At 44.9% G+C, this 14,444-nt stretch overlaps 1 protein-coding gene across 2 annotated transcripts in view; it reads left to right on the plus strand.

Annotated features, from left to right (window-relative positions):
- Positions 1 to 14,444, plus strand: part of LOC123373709 (prosaposin-like) — a 45,793-nt gene that overhangs the window by 16,603 nt on the left and 14,746 nt on the right. For both annotated transcript variants that reach the window (XM_045022792.1, XM_045022793.1), the window contains exons 2-5: positions 5,946 to 6,079; positions 8,922 to 8,996; positions 10,391 to 10,516; positions 12,194 to 12,388. In XM_045022792.1, coding sequence (XP_044878727.1) covers positions 5,946 to 6,079; positions 8,922 to 8,996; positions 10,391 to 10,516; positions 12,194 to 12,388 — 530 coding nt within the window. The remainder of the gene's footprint in view (positions 1 to 5,945; positions 6,080 to 8,921; positions 8,997 to 10,390; positions 10,517 to 12,193; positions 12,389 to 14,444) is intronic.

Below are 14,444 nucleotides of genomic sequence, written 5' to 3' on the forward strand. Positions count from 1 at the left end.
ATCTTTGTGTTAGGCGATGCACAAACACAGAGCAAAAAGATAGTTCCTGTCCCAATGAGCTTCCCTACTAAGTACGAGACACAAGGCACTGAGTGGATACAGCCAGGCAGATGTGGGGAGCCAAAAGAAACAATGAGACATTACTGATCAGCATGATGGGCAGGGATCTCGGCACATCAGCTGCCTTAACCACTGTCAAGTCTTTCGTAGAGATCGCAGCAAAGGAGACAGCCTGGGACTAGCTCTGACCTGAATTCCTGACTCTCTTCTCCTGGCAAGGTAAAGACCTGGGTTCTGCAAAGAGCACTGGAGCCACTTTCCAAATGCTCTGTTACCTCTCTGTTCTGAGTCGTCTTTTCAGTCAATTGCTGCTGCAGTTTCAGTTGCTTGTGTTGCTGGTGCCAGTGGAATAACTAAGGAGACAGGTTAAATGTTGCAGGCCAGATTTATCCTTAATAGAAGCCCATCAGAGTCAGTAGAATGAAATCAGAGATGAATTTGGGCTTATGAGGGTTATTTACATGACATACTCTTTCAAAATGCCATATGCAATGCCTCCATCAGATCAGCACAAGCAGGGGCGGCTCTAGCAATTGCGCTGCCCCAAGCAGGGTGGCACGCTGTGGGGTGGCGCTCTGCCGGTCGCTGGTCCGGCGGCTCCGGTGGACCTCCTGCAGATGTGCCTGCGGAGGGTCCGCTGGTCCCGCGGCTCCGGTGAACCTCCCGCAGCCTGCGGGAGGTCCACCCGAGCCGCGGGACCAGCGGACCCTCCGCAGGCATGCCTGCGGGAGGTCCACCGGAGCCGCCCCAAGCGCACGCTTGGCGCGCTGGGGTCTAGAGCCAGCCCTGAGCACAAGTAGCAGTTAGCGGAAGCTTCAGCAGGCAGTAAAGAGTGAGGCCCAGCCTTGGTTCTAGACTCTGCCAAGTCCATTCCTGAAGACCTGGGAAGCAGTACCAGTTTCACCGAGTCTTCTTCGGGTTAAGATGCAGGGGTTGGCTGGGTGTCCAGCCTTCACTCCAATTGCTACACAGCAGATTGGAAAACCAAGGTGGGGCAAATGATATAAACATGTGCAGGCCTGTAATCTCTTTGCCAGCATTGCCATTGTGACAGGAAATGCTTACTATAGAGAATGAGTCACCAAAGAATGCCTCCTGTTGAGCAAAACACAGGGTATGGAAAAGAGCCTGGAGGCCGTTGAAGTTCCATGCAATAGCACATTGCAAGGGTCCTAACTAGGCTTGTGAGATGACACCTTATTGAAGCTGTCAAGGTTCCTTCCCCACTTTGAACTTTAGGGTACAGATGTAGGGACCTGCATGAGAACCTTTAAGCTTAATTACCAGCTTAGATCTGGTTTTACTGCGACCACCCAAATCCTTTGAGTTATTTGGGAAACTCTGTCTACCTTCCCCCCAGACTATCTCCCTCCCAGTAGCCTTGAGAGACTTTTCCACCAAGTTCCTGGTGAACACAGATACAAACCCCTGGATCTTAAAACAAGGAGAAATTAACCATTCCCCCTCCTTTCCCCCCACCAATTCCTGGTGAGTGCAGATCCAACCCCCTTGGAGCTTAAAACAAGGAAAAATCAATCCGGTTCTTAAAAAGAAGGCTTTTAATTAAAGAAAGGTAAAAATCATCTCTGTAAAATCAGGATGGAAAATAACTTTACAGGGTAATCAGATTCATAGAGCCCAGAGGAACCCCCTCTAGCCTTAGGTTCAAAGTTACAGCAAACAGAAGTAAATCCTCTTAGCAAAAAGGAATTTACAAGTTGAGAAAACAAAGATAAAACTAACATGCCTTGCCTGGCTGTTACTTACAAGTTCGAAATATGAGAGACTGGTTCAGAAAGATTTGGAGAGCATGGATTGATGCCTGGTCCCTCTTAGTCCCAAGAGCGAACAACCCCAAAACAAAGAGCATGAAACAAAAGCCTTCCCCCCACCAAGATTTGAAAGTATCTTGTCCCCTTATTGGTCCTTTGGGTCAGGTGTCAGCCAGGTTACCCGAGCTTCTTAACCCTTTACAGGTAAAAGGATTTTGGTGTCTCTGGCCAGGAGGGATTTTATAGTATTGTACATAGGAGGGATGTTCCCTTCCCTTTATAGTTATGACAGAGGCAAAGGACCTGCTGAGTGTAGGGAGAACAGAGGCTTTTCCTTCTGCTGTGTAGATCAATATGGTTTTCTTGTAGGCTCTGTTAGCAAGGTAATGGTTTAAAATGGGAAGGTGATCTCTGGAGTATCGGATTTTAATAAATGAGAATAGATTCTGTGGAAAAAAGCAAAAATTACTGCAGGCATTAAAATTGTAGGATTGATTGATTTATTTTTCCTACTATTTGCCTCCTGACTTTCCACTGCCTGTGATACTTATGCACGTTGGGTGGATTTAATTAAAGCTAGATGAGGGAAGTATGTTTTTTTCACATGGTACCTTTTCTATGCTTGTTGGATTGTAAACTCTGAGGACAGGGTCTTTGTCTCCTTCCCATTCTGTACAGCACTGAGCACCCATCAGAACTTAACACAGTAACTATAAGGGGTGAAATTCTGGACCCAGTGAAATCAATTCTTGGCCACTATGAAGCCAATGGCAAAATTCCCATTGACTTCAGTGGGGCCAGGAGTTCATGCCATGTTTTAAATTTCTGTCTTATGTGAATGTTGGTGGGACACAGAAGAATCCCCTAGGGATGGTGCTTAACTGGCAGCAATTCTAATGGGGTGAACCAGTGACTACTGCCCATTATCTACATTAAACACCACCTGCTTCCCATAGTTCTCTGTACCCAGGACCTGGTTGTGTTGGCTTGTGAGATCAATTTGTTTCCTCTTAGTTTCACTCTAAATCTTCCTTCTGTACTTAATTTTTTGTCTTTGTCCCAACTTGCATTTTTAACTTTCTGACTGGGCCTAAATGAATTGGGCTATTTCTAGGCAGCAGTTAATGCTCCCTTTGGCTTTTAAAGTAGATTCAGCATCCATTCTCTAAGATAGAAAGCTAACCGGCAAACATCACTGGTACTTGGGCAGACAAACTAGTGAGGATGGAGTTGGCACAACTATGAGACTTAAATCAGAAGTAACCAGCAGCACATTTTGGTGTGATATTCTAGCCCCATTGAAGTCACTGGGAGTTTTGCCCTTGACTTCAGTGGGGCCAGGATTTTTAACTTGGTTCTCCACAGTCCACTTAATCTTGCTTTAGACAGCAATGCCCTTTGAACAGATTATTCAGTGATGTGCAATGGGGTATCTTGTATGTTTGCCATACCTGGATTGATCTGGGGAATGGGGACTCGTGCTACAGCCACTGTCACAGTAGGTCAAGAAGACTCTCCATTAGATACCTACAAAATCTGGTACCTAAGGATTTGGGTCATTGTCCTGCACTCTTAAAATAAAGGAATAAAACAATAACTAGACTGTCATTCACTCTAGCCTGGAAGATTTATAGCTTGTCACACCCTCCATTTTGGAATAAACTCACAATTCTGTCCCTCCCATTATATCTAATAAAAGCAGGGGTAGTACCGTAGTTGTAATAATAATACCTAGCTCATCTAGAACTCACCTGTATAAATTACTGCTTGTGTCAGGGCTCAGTAATGTGTCAATAGCTCTGACCTTCTTCGCTTTCCGCAAGGAAGTTGCGATGTGGACCAAACCCCAGTAATTGAGCTCTAGCATATATTTGGGTCAAGTGGAATTTTCTCCTTGACTTGTTGTCACTGTTGTGTTTAACATGAAATTTGCTATGTGCCAGTCCCACTCTGGCTTTAGCAAACCTCACTTTGTATATTCTGGATTACTTCCTGTTCTTAGCCAACAGCCTAGGTTGAGCTGTAATATTAAAACAGGTCCTGAGTGTTGAGAGAGCCAGGGAAAACAAGATGTGACTAAGAGGAGGATCAAGCTAACTGAGTAGTTTATTTGACAATTATTTATAATACCACCCCAGAAGAGCCAAGAGGCAGGATGGGAGGAGTCTTCTGTCCTCCATCACCTCCTCTTCTTGGAGTATGGGAGAGTCTTAAATTCCTCAATTTCCTGTAACTTCTGATTTTCCAGTTCCTGTTCTTTGCCTGTGGCAGGAGCCGTCTAGATCAAAGCCTATGCTACCAACTTAGTACAGCTCATCTACTGAGCACTTACATGGTTCTATACACATGTTCTATACAAATAAAGTATATTAAAAGAACATTTTTAAGGTTGGAAAGGCAATCACTCAAGTTAGGAATTGCCAGATTTGTGGTTGCCTACATAACCTTAGTTCTGCCCCCTTCAATAATGCATTATAAGAGTCTTCATGATGAGATAGTATTTTTATCTACAGGAGCCCTGCCTCATTTAGTGCTCAGAGAATGAGGTAGTTAAATATTTTCTTTTATCTTCATTCAGTGAATGGTCCCATGTGTTACTTACTGGACACCATCCAGAGTATACACTAAATATGTAATTACTAATTTCTTCAAGGGCTTTTCTGTGGTGTTTGATCACCATTGTATAGGAATACTTCACAAACATTAATGGATTTATCTTCACAACACTCCCGCAAGCTAGGAGTTATGATTCTCATTTTACAGACTGGGACCTGAGGCACAGTGAGATTAAGGTACACATTTGCAAAACTGGATACAGTGATGTCTTCCTGTGTCAGCAGAAGTCTGACCCAAGAGCTCCGAGAAGGTGATCACCCTGAAGCTTAAAGATGCCTATTTAAATGAATTTTTTTCACAGTTTCGTTGCTCATCACTTATGTGAAACTTCCTGCTAATGTGCTTATCCACAGTCCTGAACTGCTTCCCACTGCAAAACTTGATTTCAAGTCACCCTAAGGGAGTGGAAGTCTTATCTGCAGGGCTGGGTCCAGGCACCAGCGTAGGAAGCAGGTGCTTGGGGTGGCCAATTCAAAGGGGCGGCACGTCTGGGTCCTCGGCGGGAATTTACCCTCTCTTCCTCTTTGAGCTGCTGCTGAATTGCCGCCGAAGAGGAAGAGAGGGAGGCCCCCGCCGGACTGCCGCAGAAGAAGTGGCGCGATTGAGCTGCTGCCGAAATGCCGCTGCTCTTTTTTTGGCCACTTGGGGCGGCAGAAAAGCTGGAGCCAGCCCTGCTTGTCTGGTAGGGTTTGGTTGCTAATGGGCTTTGGATAAACCCTAAAGAGGTTAAAGAGCAGTTTCTGAAGGCAAGAGCTCAAGTTTGTATCTTATACAATGGCTGAGTTTCGCACACTGCTGTTCGGATGCTATCCCCATGCAACGTGCACCCTTTGTCCGGAAATGAACTAGCCCGCATTGGTTTCATTCCCTCCTTATGAGAAAATGATACATTGCACAGGAAAATACCAGGGAAACTTCCCTGAAGTTCCTCTAGTACCGGTACTCTAGTTAGCTAGTTCAGTGCTGAAATGCATACCAGCCAGGAATGTTAGCCCTTCAATCATAGTGAAAAGGCTTTAATATTCTTCCTTTTCAAGGCATCCTTTGTGTGAAGGAAGGCACTGGCAGGGAGTCCTGGGAGACCGAGATCTAATGGAGGAACTTTGGGGCTTAAGTTTCTGGAATCCTCTTTCGAAAGTTCACCTAATTTATCTCCCTGATGCCTCCAAATTCTTTTGGGTTGACTCTTACATGGTTTTTAGCATATTAGAACTAGGGGTTTCTTGTGTGCTGGAGGTATAATTTAATCCAGTAATTGGAGACGGAAACAAATCAGTGTTTGGGGTTGGGGAGTTAATAGGACCTACAGAGCTACATAATATAGGCTGAATTGGCCTACACTGCCAACTCCTCCAGATAAAATGTAATACAGCTGTCTTAGAATGGAGACATATGGGCAAGGCCTCCATATGGAACAGTGTGTGGTAACTCTTCTTCAAAGGTTGAATAGCCTCTGAATTGTGCAGTTTGAAAATGGCCTTTCTCTCTCATTGGCAGCTGTGGCGAGCCCCCTCTCCTGGCAGAAAGAGTGCACAGAGGATCCTGAGAACTGGTGTCAGGATGTGCAGACGGCTTTGCGGTGTGGGTCTGTGGAGCACTGCCAGCAGACTGTTTGGAACAAGCTTCCTGTGGTGAGTGCGTAGTCTGAACAGGCTTGTTCTCTTCTGCCAGAGCCCTGTTCCCACGTGCAGCTCTGTAAAGTTCAGGCGCTACTTACAGGAAGGAGCTGACATCTGAATTGCACTTTTCTGTAACTGTTTGTGTCCTCCCAACATTTTGTATCGCGTCTTTCTTTGATACCAATAGGACTGCACAATGTGAATGAACCAAAGGGAGAGAGTGACTGGCTGACTTCTCTCTTTCAGCCCCTTTGCTCTGCATGGTTCATACCCTTTCCACGACAGGCTGCCACCAATCTAACAGACAGCCCTATTTCTTTGATGTTTATAGGAATGGACATGTAACTCTTGCACCTGTTCGAAACAATACATAATTCCAGAGGTCACATTAGGCCCCTGTAAGACTTATGCTGGAGAATTTACAGGCCTTCCAATAAAAATAAAAAGCTTGTGAGTATGTACAGATGCCTATGCATTTTCCCAAGAGTTCCCACGTATGGAACTTTTCTGTAGAAACTGAAGATAATTGTTGGACTAGCCTAGATCTCTCTAACTACAGTACTGTGTGTACTGGAAAAATTGCAACTTGCTATGGCCAATAAAATGTATTGGCTTCTGTGCACATAATGAGTGGAGGTCTGATTCTCAATTTCCCCATCCTTGCACTTGGAGCAGGAACAGGGTGGATGGTTAAGGTGTCTTTTAAGCTACCTGTATGTCCTCCATATTGTGGGGATGTTCAGGGCACTACTCAGTCTCTGGTGTAAGCTAGAGTTAGCCTTGGGGCTGCTCTAAGTTACGCTCTTCTTCCCATGGCTCCTTTTCTCTGCCTCCCAAAGTTTAGCTGAAAAGCAGTACACTCCTGTCATGCCCCTGGCCTGCACTGACATGCCCCCAAAGTTCCCCTATACTGGGGGCTGGGAGCAGGGCTGGCAAAGAGTCGTTAGACCAGTTCTATGTCAGTGAGGACCCCCTGTCTGTCAGTCTCATGGCTTCTTTAAAGTCTCTTTCTGCCGCTAGACTAATGTCGAGAGGCCTTGGTGTAAGTGGGAATTGGGCCCCGTGTACGTCAGGTAGTTAAAGAGAAGGGGAAAACCATCTGGCTAAGCGTGGGAAACAGGCTACAAGTGTAAAAGTCACTTTGAACTATAAAAACCGGTTTGCAAAGAGTGATGACCCTCCCACACCAGTTGTTCTCTTCCCTCAGCCTGGTGTGGGGAAAATCTGCTTTTCTATAACCTTATGACTCATCCCAACCTTGTGTTTAATTCCCTCCTTCCTCTTTCCATGCTGAATATCACGTTGCACACCAGTCAGTCAGGCCAAGAGACAGTTTCTTTTCCACCTCCTTCCTAAATGGGAAATGCACTAAACCCCCCAAACTCTCCCATAGAAACAGTTAGCACTGGCTGGAGGCCTTACCTGGTCATTGCTAGACTTGTTAACATAAAGGAAGGCTGATACCGTTTTGGAGGGTTAGCGTGCTGCTTTTGAGGTGTGCTTTTGTCCTGTGCTCTTTTTAAATAATGAGCCTTTTTGATTCAGAGTTTCTCTGTGGGTTATTGGGTTTTTTTGTATTAGTGCCAGAAGTGCAAGCTAGGTTGGTGTATAAAGTCTGCAGGCAGGATCCCTGTTCTGACAGATTTCACAAGTCCCATCAGAGCTGGGCTCCCCCTTGCAGGTGTTAGCTAGTCCAGGGAAGCCATGTGGAGAGGGGTGGTGGTGGTGCAATACCTGGATGGGGTCTGGCAGTGGTAGAAAGCTGGGGGCATGGGGATGGCAGATGAGATGGGGAGTCTGTTATTCATTCTGTAAAACTTAAGTGCTTGAAATTTTCTATATCTGAAATGTCTAGGAATTCAAAATGTTTAATGGGATCAGACTCCATCTTTCTGTCTCCTGCAGTCACCTAGGCCCACTCCATGCCACTTATTTTCTGCCTCTGTTTCATGCTCCTTCTCCTAGCCCCTTCACCAGGTACCTTATATTTCCCCCCTTTCAGTCTTCTGTCCCCTCCCCATGAAGCTCCTCTTCCCTGCCCATACCCCATCTGAGACCGAGAAGTACGGCTCCACGTGCCACCCCCTCTATCTCCAGTCCCCAAGCTACCCTCTCTGTGCCTCCATCTCTTTACCCCGCCCAATCTCCTGCCCCTTTTTATTTACTCCTCTCCCCACACCCACCTGTGCCAGCAGCAGGTCAGCGTGCTGTAAAGGGTTTTATATTTATAAATGTTCGTGTTATAACATGCATCGGTGTATGGAGATAAAACCAGTTCTTGTCATTCCCCCAACTGGACCCCTACTCCAAAGACCCCACCAACAGGCAAAGTAAATATGAGTTTGGAGATGGGAGGACAAAAAGGTGCTAAGAAAACTTTCTTGGATTAAATGATAACAGGAATTTTTGGAAGCATGGTAGCTTTAAAACTCCTTTTCTGCCCCCCTCTCCTCAAAAACCTACAAAACAAACCTTCCCAGAAAAAATCTATCCTGGGATGAGATGGGGCATGTGAGATTTCAGGGGAATGTGGGTTTGGGTTTTTTTAAGAAATTGGGGGAGCAGAGGCTGAAACTTGGGGTTATGTGAAGCTAGCTTCTTCTTTCACTATATGATACAGAGACAAGATATAACGCTGTCCTTGGGAGCCAAAAAATCTTACCGCATTATAGGTGAAACTGCGTTATATCGAACCTGCTTTGATCCATCAGAGTGCACAGCCCTGCCCCCCTGGAGCACTGCTTTACCGCGTTGTATCCGAATTTGTGTTATATCGGGTCGTGTTGTATTGAGGTAGAGGTGTACCAACATGCAGGCCCCTCTCAAGTAACTCTTTCCTCTTTTCTAACCCCAGAAAACCATCCCTTGCCACATGTGTAAATTGGTGGTATCAATGGTTGGGAAGATCTTGCAGGACAATCGCACAGATGTAAGTAGCCTGAAGAACCCAGCAACCTTTTTGGCTTTGGGCACTAGATGCCTTTACAACTATAGTGGTGTCCCAGGGAGGGGCAAGGAAGGGGAAGAATATCATGAGTGGCTTTTGTTACCCGAGTTTCACAGAGGTAGGAAAAGGAAAGCAACGCAAGATCTTCTGTCCGGTGTTTGATCAGGATGGTCACAAAACCTGAGAATGACTTGGGAGTTGGAAGTAGATTAAGCCTATTATTACCTACCTGCTAGTCAGGAATTTCCATGCAGACGTTGGTCATGAGTGTCATGTACGTAAAGTCCCATTTACACTGTGCTGTCTCTGGCAGTGCAAATGGTTACACTGCAGAGGAAAGGTGCCTAAAAAGGGAATTGGTGTAAGGTGAGAATCATGGGATACAGGGAGGGGGTTTGGGCCTCAGCAACTCTAGCAAAGGGGGTCCCTTTCCCTGTCTCTCCCGTGGGGAGATTTAGAAGTCCTGCTTACCTCTGATATGCCACTGACTTACTTCAAACAACAGCGTTTTACAGCATCAGAGGGGTAGCCGTGTTAGTCTGGATCTGTAAAAGCAGCAAAGAGTCCTGTGGCACCTTATAGACTAACAGACGTTTTGGAGCATGAGCTTTCATGGGTGGATCCGATGAAGTGGGTATTCACCCATGAAAGCTCATGCTCCAAAACGTCTGTTAGTCTATAAGGTACCACAGGACTCTTTGCTGCTTTTACTGTTGTTTGAATGTTTTTGCATTCTTCCCTTACCCACTTGGAGCACTCATTTAGCTTTGGGTAGGATGGTGGGTTACTGTGCAGTCTCTGAAGAAGCTACAAAGATCTGGTGTGTGATGTGGCAAGGGGATTTTGGAGCAGCTATGTGTCACTCTCCCCTCTTTCCCTTTGATGCAAGTGCCATTCCATCTGGTCAGCAGTCCATCCATGTAGTCAGGTTTTTTTAGCCTCCTTTCTTATCCCTAGTTGGAATTTGGGTTTCTATGAAACAGAGAGAACAGATATTGGATCTCCTGGATTGTATTTGAAGCTAGAGAGCTTGCTTCATATGAAGCCTTTAAACCTATAGGAATTCTTTCTCACAGTGACAGGTCTTGCAAGAAATCTTCCTCTTACCACAGTGTAGTAGGTGCCAACACCGGCATCCTTTCATCCCCCAGAAGATCTGGGATTGTCTGTTTTTAAATTTGAGACTGGAGAAATAAACATATTTCATCTATCCATGCTCCAGTTCTGCTGAAAGTCTGTCTTCCCCCAGTGTGGAGCTTAACAATTTGCCCAGATTTTCCATAGTCTCTCCTAAGACTGTGAAGAATGTACACATCTTTTTGCCATGGTGTATGTGAACACAGCCCATAACATTCCCCTCTTCTCTTGTCTCCTAGGAAAGGCTCCGCGTTTTCTTGGATAAGTCATGCCAGTACCTTCCTTTCCAGGACTGGTCAATCAAGTGCAAGAAGATGGTGGACACTGGCATGATAGTGATTGTAGAGCTGAGCAAACAAGTATTGGTAATTGGTTGGGGGAAAAACAATGGTACAGATTTATGATGTAAAACTACTAGGTTGACTTTCTGCATTTTTTGTCCCTTTTAGGACAATAATAATAAATAATATGGTAATAGGCTTCTGAAAGAGCATATATGCAGATTCCAGTCCAATACATTAATTTCTGTAATAAAAAACCAAAAACTTTAGATAGCTGATATACAAATTCTTCTGCCAAGATTTGAATTCAGGGTCCTAGTTGACCTGCAGCAATTGATGACACCATTAAAACCTAAATTACTTAAGGACTGGAGCCTTAAAAGTGACCTCCAAAGGAAAATAAAACAGGTTTGCTCTATTTTTGGCTTCTTAAGATGTATAAAGAGGTTCTGAAAAGGTTTTTTACAAAACAAAATAACTTCTGCTGTTTTTAACACTAGAAATATCAGGAGTGTCAAAGCCTTCTCTGATTTTGCAGAGTCATGTTGGAGGTCTCAGGAATGTAGATGTAGAACTTTCTTGGACCTTAGCTGGAGGGCAAGGGGGGTGTTGAATTTTCCAAACTTCCTTCCCAAAGTACTTCTCAGTCATTTAAGTTTTTTAACAGTCTGAAGAAACTCCCCCTCCCAGTTAGTCAGGTTTCATGTCCTTGGAACTTGGATGTCACTATGTTCTCCAGCTACCATGGAGACTTCCAGGGTAGACAACACCAGCATTTCTAATATTAAAAAACAAACTTCCCAGGCCTCTTCAGACCTCATAATGAAGCAAAAAGGGGCACAAATGCCTCCTTTCCCTCTTTGCAAGTTCCCTTTATGTGTTAGAGAGGTCACTTACCATTAGAGCTGGGCAAAAAGTTTTGTGATGAAAAATTACCTTCTGTAGGAAATGGACATTTCTGATTTCTTCGACATCTTTAGTTTTTTTCCTCCAGTGAAACAAAAATGTTCATTTACTTTAATTTCAATTTGAAAATTTTCTTTTTTTTATTTTCCAGCCTGCCCCGCCCCAAAAAGCCCCAAACAAAAACCCTTGAAACAAAAAAATTCAATTTTGTTTACTTAAAAAAAGCCACCAGAGAATTTAGTAAAATTTCAGATGACATCAATTTTTTGGTTCAAAAATTTTCATAGAAAATACTTGCCATATTTCTATCAGCCCACTGCAAGAGCAACACAGAGACCAGATGTCCTGACTCAGGTGAAAAGTCTAAGTTAATTTTCCCTCTTTCTCCAGTGTTTATTTCTGCACAACAATTTGATGCCTACACCAGCCTTTTCCCATTGTATGGTGTTTAAAATTTCATTTCCATTCATCTTTAAAGCACTTAGCTTGGCTGGCTATATATCTTCTAGTTGTCACTTTTTATACAGAAGAAAGCCAGGGGGCTGTATGGGACTGCCCCTGGACTACAATGGAATAATGAAAAAGGTTCCGGTGTACACAAGTTGGGGGGGTGGGGTGGGCGGGGGAGAATTGCTAGGGGAAAATAAACCTTTACATTCTGTGAACAATTTCCTTGCTGGGTATCTTAGCAACTGTTGCTTTGTTCACTTAGATTTTTGCTGCTCTGACTAAGTAGCAGGGACGGGTGCTGCTTTTTATTTGTATCTATCTCCTCCCGCAACGTGCAAGGCTAACTTTGATTAGGACTGTGATTGTCCACGGAGTGATGACTTGGCCTTTCTTTGTTCTTTTTAGTCCAACCCCGATGTAGTATGCCGTGCCATCACCTTGTGCAAATCCATGGAGACTCATGAGGATGCTCTGAAGATTCAGAAGTCACTGCAGTCCACTGAGAAAACTGTGATAGACTTCCCTGAAATGATGTCTCCCTTCCTTGCTAATGTCCCTCTTCTCCTTTACCCCCAGGACAAAACCCAGCAAGAGACCTTGGTGAGGATGCAATATGGACAGATTAGCTTCCTCAGGGCTTGGCTACACTTGAGAGTTGCAGCGCTGGGAGTTTACAGCGCTGGTCATCCAGCTGTGTAGGAACAGCGCTGGTGTGTGGCCACACTCACAGTTACCAGCGCTGGTGTGTGGCAGCATTTGCAGCGCTGTTGGGAGTGATGCATTATGGGCAGCTATCCCAGCATTCAAGTGGCAGCAACGTGCTTTTCAAAAGAGGGGGGTGGGGTGGGGTGGGGTGGGGTGTAGTGTGACAGGGAGCGGGGGAGAGAGAGAGAGAGAGAGTGGATTTTTGGAGCCAACACTGTGTGTTAGCTTCCTGCCTTGAAAAATCAGAAAATGTTCCTGAGCCCTTACCCTTAACTCTTAACTGCAAACAGCCTGCATCCAATGGACTCCCTCTCTCCCCTCTGCCCCCGCTGTTTCTGTCAAGCAAACACTCACTCCCTGCCTGCCTCATTCACAGGGGTTATCTCATTTGTGATTGTTCACAGTCAGGTACAGATTGATCACAGCAAACAGGAGGTGTTTGATAAGCACCGGAGCTCCGAGTTCACAACAAAACAAAGAGAGGCTGCATAACAAAACAAAGAGAGTAATTTAGTTAAAAGCATTCTGGGATATCTGCTAATACCCTGGAGGCCAATAACAGCGCTGGTGTGTGTCCACACTTGATGAGCAGTGCTGGATCACCAGCGCTGCACTCGCTACACCCCAAGCAGACCAGGTGTTCAGCCAGCGCTGCAGCCAGGGAGTTGCAGCGCTGGATGTGCCTTGCAGGTGTGGACAGTTACTAATTGCAGCGCTGGAAAGCCTCCACCAGCACTGCAACTTTCAAGTGTAGCCAAGTCCTCAGTTAATCAGTTGCACACAAAGAAAGCATGCTGTGTTCTGTTTCAGTGTCACAATGCTTCTCAATAACACATACCAAACTGATTACACTTGGGAGCACAAACACATGGCTTTAGAATGCAAGAGAGCAGGAAGCCCACTCAGGTTTCAAGTTGCCAGTTGGACTTCAGAAACATACTGGGCCAGTTCCTGAGCTGGTATATTGGCATAGCCTCACTGAAGGCAGTGGAGCCTCACTGATTGACACTGGCTGAAATACTGTTCAAATTTTGGTTTAGAATGAACAGCAGCCCTTTGAATTAATGGAGTCTCTTCCCTTCCCTTTGCCGTGGCCAGTGGTAGAGTATGTGACTCTCCACAAACAGACTTTAAAATGCACGTTAGTGGGTATTTAAAAATAAATAAAATCAACAGCTAAGGTGGTGTCAATAATAGAGAAAATTAGCAACACTGCTGGTCATACAATAATTTGGATTGTTTGAGTAATGTTCTTTTGGGCAGAGATTGTCATTTACTATATGTTTATACAGGGCCTAGCACAATGGTTGGTTTCTACATGCTGCCACCATACCAATGTTAAACAGTAACAATGTACCGATTAGCAAGTAACAAGGGACAGTTTGATTAGATATGGGACCATTCCTGGCTTATGCTAATGTGTTTTTACTCTTCCTCCTCCACTCCGAGAACTTGTACCCTGCTTTCTGTCTCTGACTATCTTATTCCCTCCCAGTGGATAATTACACAGTACCTTTTACTAGCTCTTTCTTTTGTGTTGCACATATCTCAGTTTTTTATGATTCTATTCACTCAAGTGTTATGATCATTTGTGCTATCTAAAAATGATAGGCAGGTACTAATTCTCAGTGCTCCCACTGGGGTTCGGGCAATATGCAGACAGCATGTGAAAGGTAAGATTCCACCCTGTGCACAGATTGCTAGATGGAAGTCAGCAGCTTGTTAAAATCAGGAATGTCAGGGCTCAGCTGACAAGCCCCATATGTGCCCAGGCAAGGCAACAGTGGAATTTAAATTGGATGGGAGGGAAGCCTGAGAGATGAGTCTGTGTCTTACCTTCTGAGGGGGCTGTTCCTTGGAGAGAAACATGGGTTGAGCACAGGAGTGGAAGGTAGGAATGCTGAGTTTTAGGGTATGACTACACTGCCACGTTACAGCGTGGCCGCGGCAG

This window comes from Mauremys mutica, chromosome 7 (assembly GCF_020497125.1).
Source record: "Mauremys mutica isolate MM-2020 ecotype Southern chromosome 7, ASM2049712v1, whole genome shotgun sequence".
Lineage (NCBI taxonomy): Eukaryota > Metazoa > Chordata > Testudines > Geoemydidae > Mauremys > Mauremys mutica.